Source organism: Taudactylus pleione, unplaced genomic scaffold (assembly GCF_031769625.1).
Source record: "Taudactylus pleione unplaced genomic scaffold, aTauple2 ptg000018l, whole genome shotgun sequence".
Classification (NCBI taxonomy): Eukaryota; Metazoa; Chordata; class Amphibia; order Anura; family Myobatrachidae; genus Taudactylus; species Taudactylus pleione.
In genome coordinates, this window is record NW_028284420.1 from 19,611,680 (window position 1) to 19,625,886 (window position 14,207).

Here is a 14,207-nt window from a genome sequence, read left to right on the forward strand (position 1 = left end):
GCATTTTGGTTTATCAAGTTTCTAGTGTACCTGCACTTTACAGTATATTCTGGACATTTCAGTCAACACTTCAATTTATTCGTCAACCAGGACTTTGTGTATCTATATACTTCATCCAGCATTTGTCCTCTGAATCCTCCTAAGTTCTGTTTCTATTCCCTGCATTATCCTGGACTGTGTTATCATTGCATACCAGCTACTCAGAAATGCCTATGTGAACATTGGCCCTCATTCAGAGCCGCTCGTTAGCGGCAGTACGCTCGTTCCGAGCGATGTTTGCACATCTGCGCATGCGTGCGCTTTTTAGTACGCATGCGCGAACCAGTCAGTGTGGGCGAAAACCGTTTGTACGCTATATAGCGAGTGCCTGCTATTTTGAGTGACAGAATGAGGCGTATGTGGGTGGTAACAGGGGAAGGTGCTTGAAAATGGGGAGTGGAGATCCGAACGCAGGCGTGCTTAAAGGTCAAAACGGGCGTTTTATGGGTGTGTATATTTAAAACAGCAGCGTCAATGACCACGTCACTGGGTTATTTTAGAGCCAGAACTGCTCGCAAATTTGTGGTAGCAAACACCAACCACAAGAATAGCGAGCAGTTCATACGCTGGTCGATGTACTCGATTAATCTAATAAATAGCGGACATGACGTATGGTGCGAGCGGCCAGGGGGCGTTTTTAACAAATAAACGAGCGTATGTTTTGCTCGTTTCTTTCAGACTTAGAGGTGTGAACAGACTGCAATGTGCGTACGGATCATTTGAATAGCCACCCCTTGTTTTTAAACGAACGACCGCAAATAGCGAATGGCTCTGAATGAGGGCCATTGTTTCCTGTTTGCTCATTTGCCTACTTAAACATTGCATCATCCTGTATGACAATAAATCTTACTAATTCACCTTGATCAAAGTATTGTTTCCTGCAAGTATGATCACACAGGGGAAACCCCACTGGGATCCTGACACTGCCCCGATATACACATATTTCCAACACACACATGCACAGTAGGTAAGCTGGGTCCAAACCCAGCAGTAAAGTGATAGTGAAAGCTATCCCTTTACTTTTAACTGTGTGCCAATATAAGCTTTTACCACAGCGACTCTCCCGGGAAGACGATTTTGATACACTGACAACAAAAACACTGTCTAATCATCACAGGTTATGGGCGCCCTGATGCCACCAATCTTCACACTTTCATTTACATTTCCGGGCCAGCTACAATGTCATTAATTACAAACACTATAGGTGACAAGTAGGGGTGAGCGGGTTCGGATTTCTGAAATCCGAACCCCCCCGAGCCCCCCCGATCCGAGGCCGATCCGAGTCAGGCTCGACTTTTCCCGCCAGACTCGGATCTGAAATCGAGGCAAAACGTCATCATCCCGCCTTCCGAGTCTCGCGGGTTTTGGATCCTATATAAGGTACCCGCGTCGGCGCCATTTTCTCACTCGGCTGTGGACAGTGAAGAGGGAGGGTGGGAGTTAGGGCTGTGTAGTGTAGTGTAGTGTAGTGCTGCTGTTGTCCACTACTTCAAAGTCCATAGGGGCTGGCTGTGTTGTGCTGTGCTGCTGTTGTTAATAGGGGCTGTGTCCACTACTTCAAAGTCCATAGGGGCTGGCTGGACTGTGTTGTGCAGTCAGTTGTCCATAGGGGCTGTGTCCACTCCAAAGTCCTGTGCAGTGTCCCAGTCCTAAAGGGGTGCTGTAGTGTTGTCCAGGGGGTGCTCTGTCCATCAGGGGTGCTCCCCCCAAGTGCTAAAAAAATAATATATTTTCTGTGTTTGTGAATTGTGTGCGCAGTAGCCGCACGTGCATCAACAAAGTAGTGTCAAGCGTGCGCCTGTGTCATAAGTAAAGGGCCGGCTGGCTTGACCGTTAAAGGGTGCTGTAACCCCCGAAAGTACACTCCAGTCCAAACCAAAAAAAAATTATTTTCTGTGTTTGTGAATTGTGTGCGCAGTAGCCGCACGTGCATCAACAAAGTAGTGCCAAGCGTGCGCCTGTGCCATAAGTAAAGGGCCGGCTGGCTTGACCGTTAAGGGTGCTGTAACCCCCGAAAGTACACTCCAGTCCAAACCAAAAAAAAAATTATTTTCTGTGTTTGTGAATTGTGTGCGCAGTAGCCGCACGTGCATCAACAAAGTAGTGCCAAGCGTGCGCCTGTGTCATAAGTAAAGGGCCGGCTGGCTTGACTGTTAAGGGTGCTGTAACCCCCGAAAGTACACTCCAGTCCAAACCAAAAAAAAATTATTTTCTGTGTTTGTGTTGATGCACGTGCGCAGTAGCCGCACGTGCATCAACAAAGTAGTGCCAAGCGTGCGCCTGTGTCATAAGTAAAGGGCCGGCTGGTTTGACCGTTAAAGGGTGCTGTAACCCCCAAAGTACACTCCAGTCCAAACCAAAAAAAAAATTATTTTCTGTGTTTAGCCGCACGTATATATCAAATCGATATAACATAAATGGAGGACCAAACTTTCTCCAATAAAAATAAAATAGAGAAAGATCAAGAACCACTTCCTCCTAGTGCTGAAGCTGCTGCCACTAGTCATGACATAGACGATAACATGCCATCAACGTCGTCTGCCAAGGCCGATGCCCAATGTCATAGTAGAGGGCACATACAATCCCAAATGGCAAAGTTCAGGAAAATGACCTTGAAAAAGACATTTAAATCAGCTGAAGAGAAACGTAAACTTGCCAATATGCCATTTACGACACCGAGTGGCAAGGAACGGCTAAGGTCGATCCCTAGTATGTTCATGACTAGTGGTTCAGCTTCACATGACGATGGAAGCCCTCCTCCCACTAAAAAAATCAAAAGAGTTAAGCTGGCAAAAGCACAGCGAAGAACTGTGCTTTCTAAGAAGATATCACAAATCCCCAAGGAGAGTCCAAGTGTGGTGGTGGTTGCGATGCCTGACCTTCCCAGCACTGGACGGGAAGAGGTGGCTCTTTCCACCATTTGCACGCCCCCTGCAAGTGCTGAAAGGAGCACCCACAGTCCACTTGCTGATATGCAAATTGAAGATGTCACTGTTGAAGTACAACAGGATGAGGATACTGGTGTAGCTGGTGCTGAGGAGGAAGTTGGCCCGGAGGATTCTGATGGTGATGTGGTTTGTTTAAATCAGGCTCCGGGGGAGACAGTTGTTGTCCGTGGGATGAAAAAGCCCATCACGGTCATGCCTGGGCAGAAGACCAAACATTCCACCTCTTTGGTCTGGCAATATTTCTATCCAAATCCGGACAACAACTGTCTTGCCATATGTACCATATGTAAAGGTGAAATAAGTAGGGGTAGGGACGTCAACCACCTAGGAACATCCTCCCTTATACGGCACCTGCAGCGCGTTCATAAAAAGTTACTGTCAAGTTCAGAAACTTTGGCTAAGACCGTAAGCAGTCCAGGGACACCTAAATCCCGTTGTCCTGTTGTATCCAAGCGCCTGCAAACCACACCGTCAACTCCCTCCTCGTCAATTTCCTCCTTAGTCAGGATCGGAAGTAGTCCTGCAGGCCATGTCACTGGCATGACTGACTCTCCTATCCGGGATTCCTCCGGAGGATCCTGCATTGCTACGCCTACTGCTGCCGCTGCTGCTGTTGCTGCTGCTGGGAGTCGTTCTTCATCCCAGAGAGGAAGTAGGAACACCACTACTTTTACTAAACAATTGACCCTCCAACAGTCCTTAGCGAGGAGGATGAAGTACGACAGCAGTCATCCTGAAGCAAAACGTATAACTGAGGCCTTGACTACTATGTTGGTGTTAGATGTGCGTCCGGTATCCGCCATTAGTGCAGTGGGATTTAGACAATTGATGGAGGTAGTGTGTCCCCGGTTCCAAATCCCGTCTAGATTCCACTTCACTAGGCAGGCGATACCGAGACTGTACAGAAACGTCAGAAAAAGTGTCCTCAGTGTCCTGAAAAATGCCGTTGTACACAATGTCCACTTAACCACGGACATGTGGACAAGTGGAACAGGGCAGACTAAGGACTATATGACTGTGACAGCCCACTGGGTAGATGTATCACCTTACGCAGCAACAGCAGCAGCGTCACCAGTAGCAGCATCTCAGAAACGCCAGCTCGTTACAAGGCAGGCTACGCTGTGTATCACCGGTTTCAGTAAGAGGCACACCGCCGACAACCTCTTAGAGAAACTGAGGGAAATCATCGCCCAGTGGCTTACCCCACTTAGACTCTCCTGGGGATTTGTGATATCTGACAACGCCACCAATATTGTGCGGGCATTACATCTGGGCAAATTCCAGCACATCCCATGTTTTGCTCACACAATAAACTTGGTGGTGCAAAATTTTTTGAAAAGCGACAGGGGCGTGCAGGAGACGCTTTGGGTGGCCCGAAAAATTTCTGGCCACTTTCGCCATTCAGCGACTGCGTGCCGAAGACTGGAGCGCCAGCAAACACTCTTGAACCTGCCCCGCCATCACCTGAAGCAAGAGGTTGTGACGCGGTGGAACTCAACCCTCTATATGCTTCAGAGGATGGAGGAGCAGCAAAAGGCCATACAAGCCTATACATCCACCTATGACATAGGCAAAGGAGGGGGTATGCACCTGACTCAAGCGCAGTGGAGAATGATTTCCGTGTTGTGCAAGGTTCTCCAGCCCTTCGAACTTGCCACACGTGAAGTCAGTTCAGACACTGCCAGCTTGAGTCAGGTCATTCCCCTCATCAGGCTTTTGCAGAAGCAGCTGGAGAAAGTGAAGGAGGAGCTAAGACGGAGCGATTCCGCTCGGCATGTGGGACTTGTGGATGAAGCCCTTCATTCGCTTTGCCAGGATTCCAGGGTGGTCAATCTGTTGAAATCAGACCACTACATTTTGGCCACCGTGCTCGATCCTAGGTTTAAAGCCTATGTGGTGTCTCTCTTTCCGGCCGACACAAGCCTGCAGAGGTGCAAAGACCTGCTGGTGAACACACTGTCAGCTGAAGCGGAACGTGACACGTCAACGGCTCCTTCTTCATTTTCTCCCGCAACTGGGGCTGCCAGGAAAAAACGTAGGTATCCTAAGCAACCCGCTGGCGGTGATGCAGGGCAGGCAGGACCAAGTTTGGACATCTGGTCCGGACTGAAGGACCTGGCAACAATTTCTGACATGTCTACTGTCACTGCATATGATACTGTCACCATTGACAGAATGGTGGAGGATTACATCGGTGACAGCATCCAAGTAGGCATGTCAGACAGTCCATACCTGTACTGGCAGGAAAAAGAGGCAATTTGGAGGCCCCTGTACAAACTGGCTCTATTTTACCTGAGTTGCCCCCCCTCCAGTGTGTACTCCGAAAGAGTGTTTAGTGCAGCCGGGAACCTTGTCAGCGAAAGGCGTAGGAGGTTGCTTCCACAGAATGTGGAGAAGATGATGTTCATCAAAATGAATTATCAGCTCTTCCAGGGAGACCAGCCTCCAGAAGGTACAGAGGGACCTGTGGTGGTGGATTCAAGTGGGGACGAGTTAATAATTTGTGAGGATGAGGATATACACACTGAAGAGGGTGAGGAATCGGTGGATGAGGAGGATGAGGATGACATCTTGCCTCCGTAGAGCCAGTTTGTGCAGGGACACATTAATTGCCAGCTTGTTTTGTGGGGGCCCAAACGAACCAATCATTTCAGCCACAGTTGTGTGGCAGACCCTGGCGCTGAAATGATTGATTTGTTAAAGTGTGCATGTCCTGTTTATACAACATAAGGGTGGGTGGGAGGGCCCAAGGACAATTCCATCTTGCACTTCTTTTTTTTCTTTGCATTATGTACAGTTTGGGGCCTAGTTTTTCTAACTGCCATCCTGTCTGCCACTGCAGTGTCACTCCTAGATGGGCCACGTGTTTGTGCCGCCCACTCGTGTCGCTTAGCATAGTCATCCAGCTACCTCGGTGCAACCTTTTGGACATAAAAACACTATTGTGAGGTGTGAGGTGTTCAGAATAGACTGGAAATGAGTGGAAATTAAGGTTATTGTGGTTAATAATAGCATAGGAGCAGAAAAACCTACAAATTCTGTGATTTTAGCTGTTTTTATGCTTTTTTAAAAAAAATACAGATCCAAAACACAAAAACCCAGAACCCAAAACACGGAAGGGTGGTTTTGGCAAAACCAATCCAGATCCAAAACACGAAGAAAGATCCAGATCCAAAACCAAAACACAAAACACGAAAAGTGGCCGGTGCACACCCCTAGTGACAAGGCCCACTGCAGTATAACTATAACCCAATGTGAGCGTGTTCCATGTATAGCATCCCTGTGTTGCCCATATCTTCACCAGTTTCTTCCCATGTCAATATTTTTACCCTTAGCCCTAGCTCTATTAGGGCCCATTTATCAATAATCGCAACTCCATGCGATCTGGACGTGATAATAGTGCCCATGATACGTTGTAGTATGTGATATCGCCAAATGAAATAGCACATGCAGGGACAGGGGCTCCGGAAGGAGAACATCCTTGTGATGTGCTGGGAGGGAATTGTCCACGTTAGCTCAAAGTGAAGTGACCACATCAGCAGTCACTTCAATCCTCTCTCAGGACAACTGCGCATGAGCGCTCTACTAACCACACATGTGCAGCGGCCATTGCCGGGGAGAATGCCAAAGAAATCCTCTCCCGGTTAGTTTGCAAAGTGTAGCCCTTAGGCTACAGCGGCACAACGTCATCTTTAGGGGCCAAACTCCAGAATGCTTTGCCTTTCAGAGCTTGGTAAATCCAACAGCATCACATACCCATAGAAACCTATGAGGGCTGCGACTGCTGTCGGAAATGGAGGAACCGCAGCAGATATTGAATAGTACATTTAGGGGATACTTAATTTTTGCAGGTATTCTCTGAAAATGGGTGTTTTCAGGGCTTATGCCGCAAATATTTCATGATAAATGGGGCCCTTAATCTCATGTATCAGTCTGTTATGCGGAACAGTATCAAATGTTTTTTTACACATGTAATTGCCCGAGCATAGCATTCTTATTATACTTATGTATCTTCAGGTATTTGTTATATTATTTCCATGTATCTATAATATACCAGCCCACAGGAGCTGTGGAATCTGTGGTGCTTTATACAAAATTGTTCCCATACACGGAGTGTCTTTACGCATTTAGTATTTTACTTTATATTTTGCATTCTTCTCGCATCGCAGGCGCAACAAAAAAACGCTTATAGTGTACCAGAGACACTCGGCTTCGACAGCACATGAATTGGTATTACAAACAAATAAAGTAGTAGATAAAGCACAAAAGAACTTGGCACGAGGAAAAGCCGCAGCTGCTCACATCGGAGCCCTCTATACACAGGTTCGAACATACAAATGTCACACTCCCCAGTGGTCTGTGTATGCTAGCAATACAGTTTTGTCACTACCAGTTGTTTTATATATGTGAATAAGAGGCACATTTTGAGCCAAAACGATGCTCAGCACTTCCAAGTCACCCAGGATCTGGATCACCGAGAGTTGGAGCCACTGAAGTAACAGTATAAAAGAACACATCTGTAAATAAATGATGATGATTATAAATGAAAGTAATCATACAGTAAATTCTAATTTTAAAAAAAACACAATTTACCTGAAAAAATATGAGGGCTTTCTGTTCTGCTGACCAGTATTTAATTTGTGCCACAAAACATAACACAAGGACTAAAAAAAGAAACAGAATCATGTGTAAGTTTACAGAGAGTAAGTAATGTGTATTGGGGAGTATATAAGGGGCCGTGTATTGGGGACAGTGGGCCTGATTCAGCAAGAATCGTAATTGCAAAGCTGCCCACAGGCAGCTTTGCATTTGTGATCCTTGCAGATATGGTAATGCAGCCGGCAGCTGCAGTTCACAGGAAGAGGCCAGGAAAACTATGTCCCCCGACGGAGATCCCAGCCTCTTCTCTCCCCCTCAATGGCGACGACACACCTCTGCTTCGTAACGGAGGGTAATGGAGGCTGTTGCTTCCCCCTCCCCGCCCCCAAACGGCAGCACACTGTCAATCACTGATAGTCTGCTGCCAGTTTACAAGCGTACTCGCTGACCCGTTCTGCACATGCGCAGAACAGGTCTGGCGCCTGCGCAGATTCCAAAACATCTGAATCTGCTGAATCAGGCCCAGTGAGTATGTATACACACACAAGGACTTACAACAGAACATTGCCAGAACAAGCACGACATCCATGTCCCTGAAAGACAGAATGGGAATTATTTTAATATATGAATTTACTTGCAAATGCATTGCTTTTCTGGTATAAAAAACAAAAACAGTGAAATACTTAGAAAAAAACATTAAGTAAACCTGAAGGATGCATCCAAACTCGGGGGTACAGTATAGATTGCACACGCCTCACTCTGCTCCTTGATATCATTCTGTTATCCCCACCACATACACTTTCCCTCCCCATCCCTCAACCATAAATGCCTTCCCTCCCAGAATTGGCTGGAGGCTCCCGCTTTTTCGGGTAACCCCCCGCACCCCCGGAAAGGTAGGCACTACTGAAGTGGGCAGCATGGGGAGAATTTCCACGGTGATCGCGGGTCTCCGTGCAGGGGGCTTAATTACATGATTCTTCATGATGCACATCATTTGGCCCTGCTGCTATTTAAATTTGAGCCAATCGCGGCACTTTGTTGCAAGGTGCATTTGCATTTTACACAAGAGTCTGGGAGAACAAAGGACGTTACTTTTGAGCCTGGGAAGGGTGGGGGCTGCTGAGAGAGGGGGGGTGTGTAGAACTAGAAGGATCAGCATTTCACACTGCTAGGTGTTCACTTAGATTAAATGAGATGTAAGTGCACCATTTCTCATACACATTAATACGCACAATTGCCCTGGTAACTAATTGCATATTAGCGAATGCATAAGATTCTATATGAAAACGCTGTTCATTAGCTTTATGCGCACGCATCGGCTCCAAGTTAACTAGCGTCTTTATATCAAACCCCGCATACTCACACATTACATATCCACATACAAGGTACAATATTATGAGTGTTTAAAACTGTGGCAGCATGAAGGGGATGCGTGGCTTAAAAATGTGCAAGCGACGCAAACTAGCGTCGCGAGCATATTGCCAGAGAATACATACGCGACGCTAAATTGCAATACGGACGAGCCGCCAAATGGCGCGCACGTGCGGCAATGTAGCGTTGTGGAGAGTATTGCCAGCAGTTCACGCTCACCTCCCCCGTAACAAGCAACTTGTACCCTCTCTTAAGCAACCATAAAGAAAATGTTTATGATGTGGATGATGAGCCTATTGTAATGTCTGCCATTTCCCATGCTGTGCAAATGATAGATGCTGCATCACCACAATCACGAGTGGTGCCGCCATGTCCATCGGCAACAGCAAGCGAAGTGTTAACACCCTCTGCACCCGTAGAGGAAGTTAATACCATACGTAGCAGCAACAGATTAAAGCCCCAGCCAGGTAACAAGGTCAAAGGTAGCAGCGCTACCGGTCTGCATCCTATTCGGATGATAACTGTTCCGAATGGAAATGCAGATGCGAACGGTGTAGTGCCGACGAGGGAAGTAGTAATGCATTGTCCTTGGACAAGAGCAGAACTAAATTCCATCATAAATGATTTCCCCGATCCCAAAAAGGAACTAGCCAAATGTCAAAGATTTTTGAGAAATTTGGGTAGTTCATATGAGCCAATTAATAAAGATTGGCGTGTGGTGTTAAGGGCCTGTCTACCACGCAATACCGACGTGACAAAATTTATCACGGATTGTGTATTGGATGGTGACATTCCCTTAACAGACCAAGTAAACCAAGGTAACATTTCCCGCATTGTAATTCAATTGGGTATATATTTTCCAGTAGCAGTTAACTGGAACAAAATTTTCACCATTAAGAAAAAGGAGAGTGAATCTGCAGAAGATTATTGCGATCGGGCTCTGCAGGCTCTGCAGTACACTGGGATAGAAGATATTAAAGATAGCACTCACCACAGGGGAATGATAGTCACTGTACTCATGGATGGTCTGAAAGACGACTTAAAGACTCGGGTTCAGACCTCACAACCTGGCTGGAGGGGAGTCACAATAGATACACTCTATAGAGTGTATAGAGCCATAGAACATGATAAAAATATCACAAAGAAGAGAGAGACCCAGAGCGAAAAACTAATGGCTGTCAGTATCCAAGCTCTGGAAGGAATGACGATAACATCACATCCAACCGACACACCTGCAGCCACACACACACCTGCACCTGAACAGTTACACGTCCTCACCAATCCCACACCACAACAAACACATCCTTACCCCACATATCATACACAACCACAGGTCTCAGGCTACCCACAAACTTCATACCTCCCACCATACCCTTATCCTCCATATCCTTACCCATACCCACCATCTTTTCCTCTTGCTCAACTCCCACAAAAATCCTTTCATCCACCCCGTTCAAATAGATGTTTTAAATGTCACCAAGTGGGACACATAAGTAAGTACTGCAAAGTGAAGAACACCACACATGAACACGAGTTTCCCATGGGTTCATAGGCAACCCCAGTATCTTCTCCCAGGCCTTATATGACTGTTTACAATCTTTTCAACCTGCCGATGGATCTGTTCTAATGTAAGATGTGGATGATTTATTGTTGTATTTAGGTCATGTTTAAATGATACGGTTGTGCTTTATCTCCCACTCATAGGACACAAGGCTGCTAAGGATAAACGGCAGCCATGCCAGGCTAAGGTCGAATACTCGGAATACTATCCAACCCAGTGGCCCAGGCATTATTTAGAGCAGTAGCTATTAATAACAAGATTTAATTGCAGGAACCTGTATGCAGATGCTATATCCCTAGAATAATGAAAAAATTATAGAGGGACTCATTTTACAGGTGATGTTTCAAGAACATGTGTAAGGTGATGCGTAACAACACTAAGATTATCCCAGACTGTCTTTTCCTTTATTTGCCCCCCTTTGAGATACTGTTCAAACAGGCAGCCTCATGTGAAAATATGATAATGAGGTTACTGTGCAGGGTCTCACGAAGATGATTGAGAATAACCAAAATTGAAAGTGTTATTAACTAACATATCTAATGCAAACTGTCATGATGTGAAACCTGGAGAATTTGTTATGATCCAAATTTTTTTTAGCTCAGGTTGTTTGACTGATCAGTGGAAAGGTCCATATCTGACGATACCACATCCTCAAAGGGTGGCCGAGGAAGATAAGTAGGTCCATTCCACTCACTATAGGGAGGTTAACCAGCCGTTGGAGATACAAGGCGGAGACAGGGCCGATGGCGCGGTACTGTCGATTGCGAGCTTGTGCCGGGAGGATTGAAAAGGTGACGGTGAGATATCTGAGCTAAAGAAATGTGTAGATCAGTGCTTCCAGCAATGGAGTGGTCTGCTGTGGTCATCCTAGTTCTGTTTTTCCAGAGTTTCTGTCGTGATGATCTGTTTGGGGATACCCAGTGTCTGTGATGGAGGACCGATTGAGGAAATGGGAGCTGATGGCAGTGCTGATGGAGAATCAGGAGGAGCGCAATGCCAATCAGGGGAGTGTCTGACCAATCTTAGTACTGTTATTGTGTTACCTGGGAAGAGTAGTCCCAGAAGTTATGACCCTCACACATTTTGAAATGCTTGGTATACATAAAAACACACCATCACCATATCTTCACACACAATATGAACACAGAGGCAAAAGAAATATGATACCTGGTGACGTGCATAAAGCCACTCAGTTAATCAGTGAGACAACTGGCTTTCAAGTTTTAGTCGCATTGGATCCCACCAGGATTGCTCGGGGTACATTAAATTTTAGGTATATTCAGGAACTTGCTAAATTGATAGATAATATCACCGAGATGTACGATGACACATTCCGGTATACAGGGAGAGAATTGCAAGCATACAAGAAAGAACTGGTGCAACACAGGCTAGTGTTAAATTATTTAACTGCTGTTACTGGAGGGTATTGCGTAACGTTAGCCACCCAGTTTGGAGTAAAATGTTGCACCTACGTCACCAATGATACTAGCGACCCCAAGGAGGTGATAGACCGAAAGATGGATGAAATTCTGCAGCTAAAATGGGAGTTTCGTAAGAACCATAACGCTTCAGTGGCTGAAGTAGGGGAAAAGATAGAAGGATGGGTTTCATGGCTGAACCCAGTAAAATGGTTCTCAGGTCTAGGGGAATGGGTCCAGGAAGTGATCGCCAGCATAGGCAAATTCTTGATCCTTATACTAATTGTCATCATAATAATTGGCATATGTGTCCGGTGTGTTCCTATTGTGTTGAAGTGTGGAAAATGTAAAAATAGAGTTAAACGCAAGAACAAAACTATGATGGTAGTCAGTAATAACAATATGAATACCGAGGTAAATAAAGAACTGCATTACAACCCTGAACTAGGAAATACCTTCATTTAATGTATTATATTTAGACATGCATAGAATGTATTATTGAAATGTTATTTTTAAAACACCTCAGATAATGTAAAGTCTAAATTCCCTTTCAAGACTGCTTTTATAAAACTGGTGCATCCCCACACCTTTCACATGATCTTCCAAGATCCGCGGTGTGCGTATATAGTAGTTTTAAGTCCCCACTCAGAGACACATTATTGATGGATTAAGAACCACCTTGTGCCATCCCATAATAACACTAAATAATATGTAAATGTAAGCCTAAATTAACTTCTAATAGCAGATTGTGATAGCATGTTGTTTGCTATGAAAGGGTGGACTGTCGAAGCTGGATTACTGCCTGAGACAAGATCAGTTTAAAATTGAATCGCAGCGACACCATCTTGTGACTGGCCGCAAGATGCCATTTTGCGAATGACCGCCTAAGCGCCATTTTAGATAAACTCAAACTTTAGTACATGTGGCGATATTACTATTAGCATCATGCGATTGCATCTGTGACCATCGCCATAAGTTACGGCGATTCACCAAAAGCCTATTTCATGACTTTACGTAGTTTGAGTGCTCTGGATAAAGTGTATATTATTATAATTCCCCTAAAGGATATATTGCATTAGCTGAACAGAGCAAATGGCCACGTGACAACTAGTCTGTGTAGACAAGCTTCCTGGATACAATGTCTGCTCTCACTCCACGTGGCCCTGCTCGAATACACACCTTACATTAGCAGGCTTCCTGCAATAAAAATACCTTCAAAGCCAAGAGTGTTATCTTAGGTTTTGGGTCTTGTAGCTGTGCTAATTTGCATTTTACACAAGAGTCTGGGAGAACAAAGGACGTTACTTTTGAGCCTGGGAAGGGTGGGGGCTGCTGAGAGAGGGAGAGCGTGTGGAACTATAAGGATCAGCATTTCACACTGCTAGGTGTTCACTTAGTTTAAATGAGATGTAAGTGTACCATTTCTCATACACACATTAATATGCACAATTACTCTGGTAACTAATCACATATTAGCGAATGCATAAGATCCTATATGAAAACGCTGTTCATTAGCTTTATGCGCACGCATCTGCTCCAAGTTAACTAGCGTCTTTATATCAAACTCCGCATACTCACACATTACATATCCACATACAAGGTTCCATAAGCTTTAAGGGATAAGATTTAAGTTCGTTCATTTAGTATAAATGCTGTGAAATAAAGATTATTTGGTAACTAAGGTTTTATACATGCTAAGTAAGTCGTGTTTGGTTTTGTACTGATGCGTACTCTTTCAACAGAATTCCGGTATTATCGGTGTGGATATCGCATCATGCATTCTCATCTTATGGACCGCAGAGACTTCAAGCAACAAAATGTATATAATATGAACAACTGTTAGGATGTTGTTGGAGGCTGGGTTGTGTCTATTTGAATCAGCCTGTTAAATGCTCTGTAACAGATGTATCCCCCTTGGGAACCAATGACATCAGCAACAAACTTCTCTATTGTGTTGTCTATTTCTGGGGCGTATAAATATGTGTGCTCCAACACTGGGTCTTAGTCTTCTTGCTGAATGCTGATTGACGAAGGGGTTTCTTGCTGATGCCTAACATCTGGTCCGGAAGCGCTGCGTATGTATACTGTACTTGGGTCTGTATAATTCGTTTGCGCCAAATTGTGTCTGGATCAATAGCGTGTAACTGACTGTACTTTTACTTGAATAATACTTGTGCTTTGGAACCACAGATTCCAGGTCTGAAGTCTTTATTTACTGTATGACTGCGTACGCAAATTAGCATCATCCTTAGCAGGTATAGGCAGGATATT

The 14,207-nt window shown here is 45.2% G+C and overlaps 1 protein-coding gene across 5 annotated transcripts in view; it reads right to left on the reverse strand.

Annotated features, from left to right (window-relative positions):
* Positions 1 to 14,207, reverse strand: part of LOC148540716 (uncharacterized) — a 62,027-nt gene that overhangs the window by 15,296 nt on the left and 32,524 nt on the right. For all 5 annotated transcript variants that reach the window (XM_088442836.1, XM_088442835.1, XM_088442834.1 and 2 more), the window contains 2 exons: positions 8,142 to 8,179; positions 7,581 to 7,651 (listed from right to left, as the gene is read on the reverse strand). In XM_088442836.1, coding sequence (XP_088298962.1) covers positions 7,581 to 7,651; positions 8,142 to 8,179 — 109 coding nt within the window. The remainder of the gene's footprint in view (positions 1 to 7,580; positions 7,652 to 8,141; positions 8,180 to 14,207) is intronic.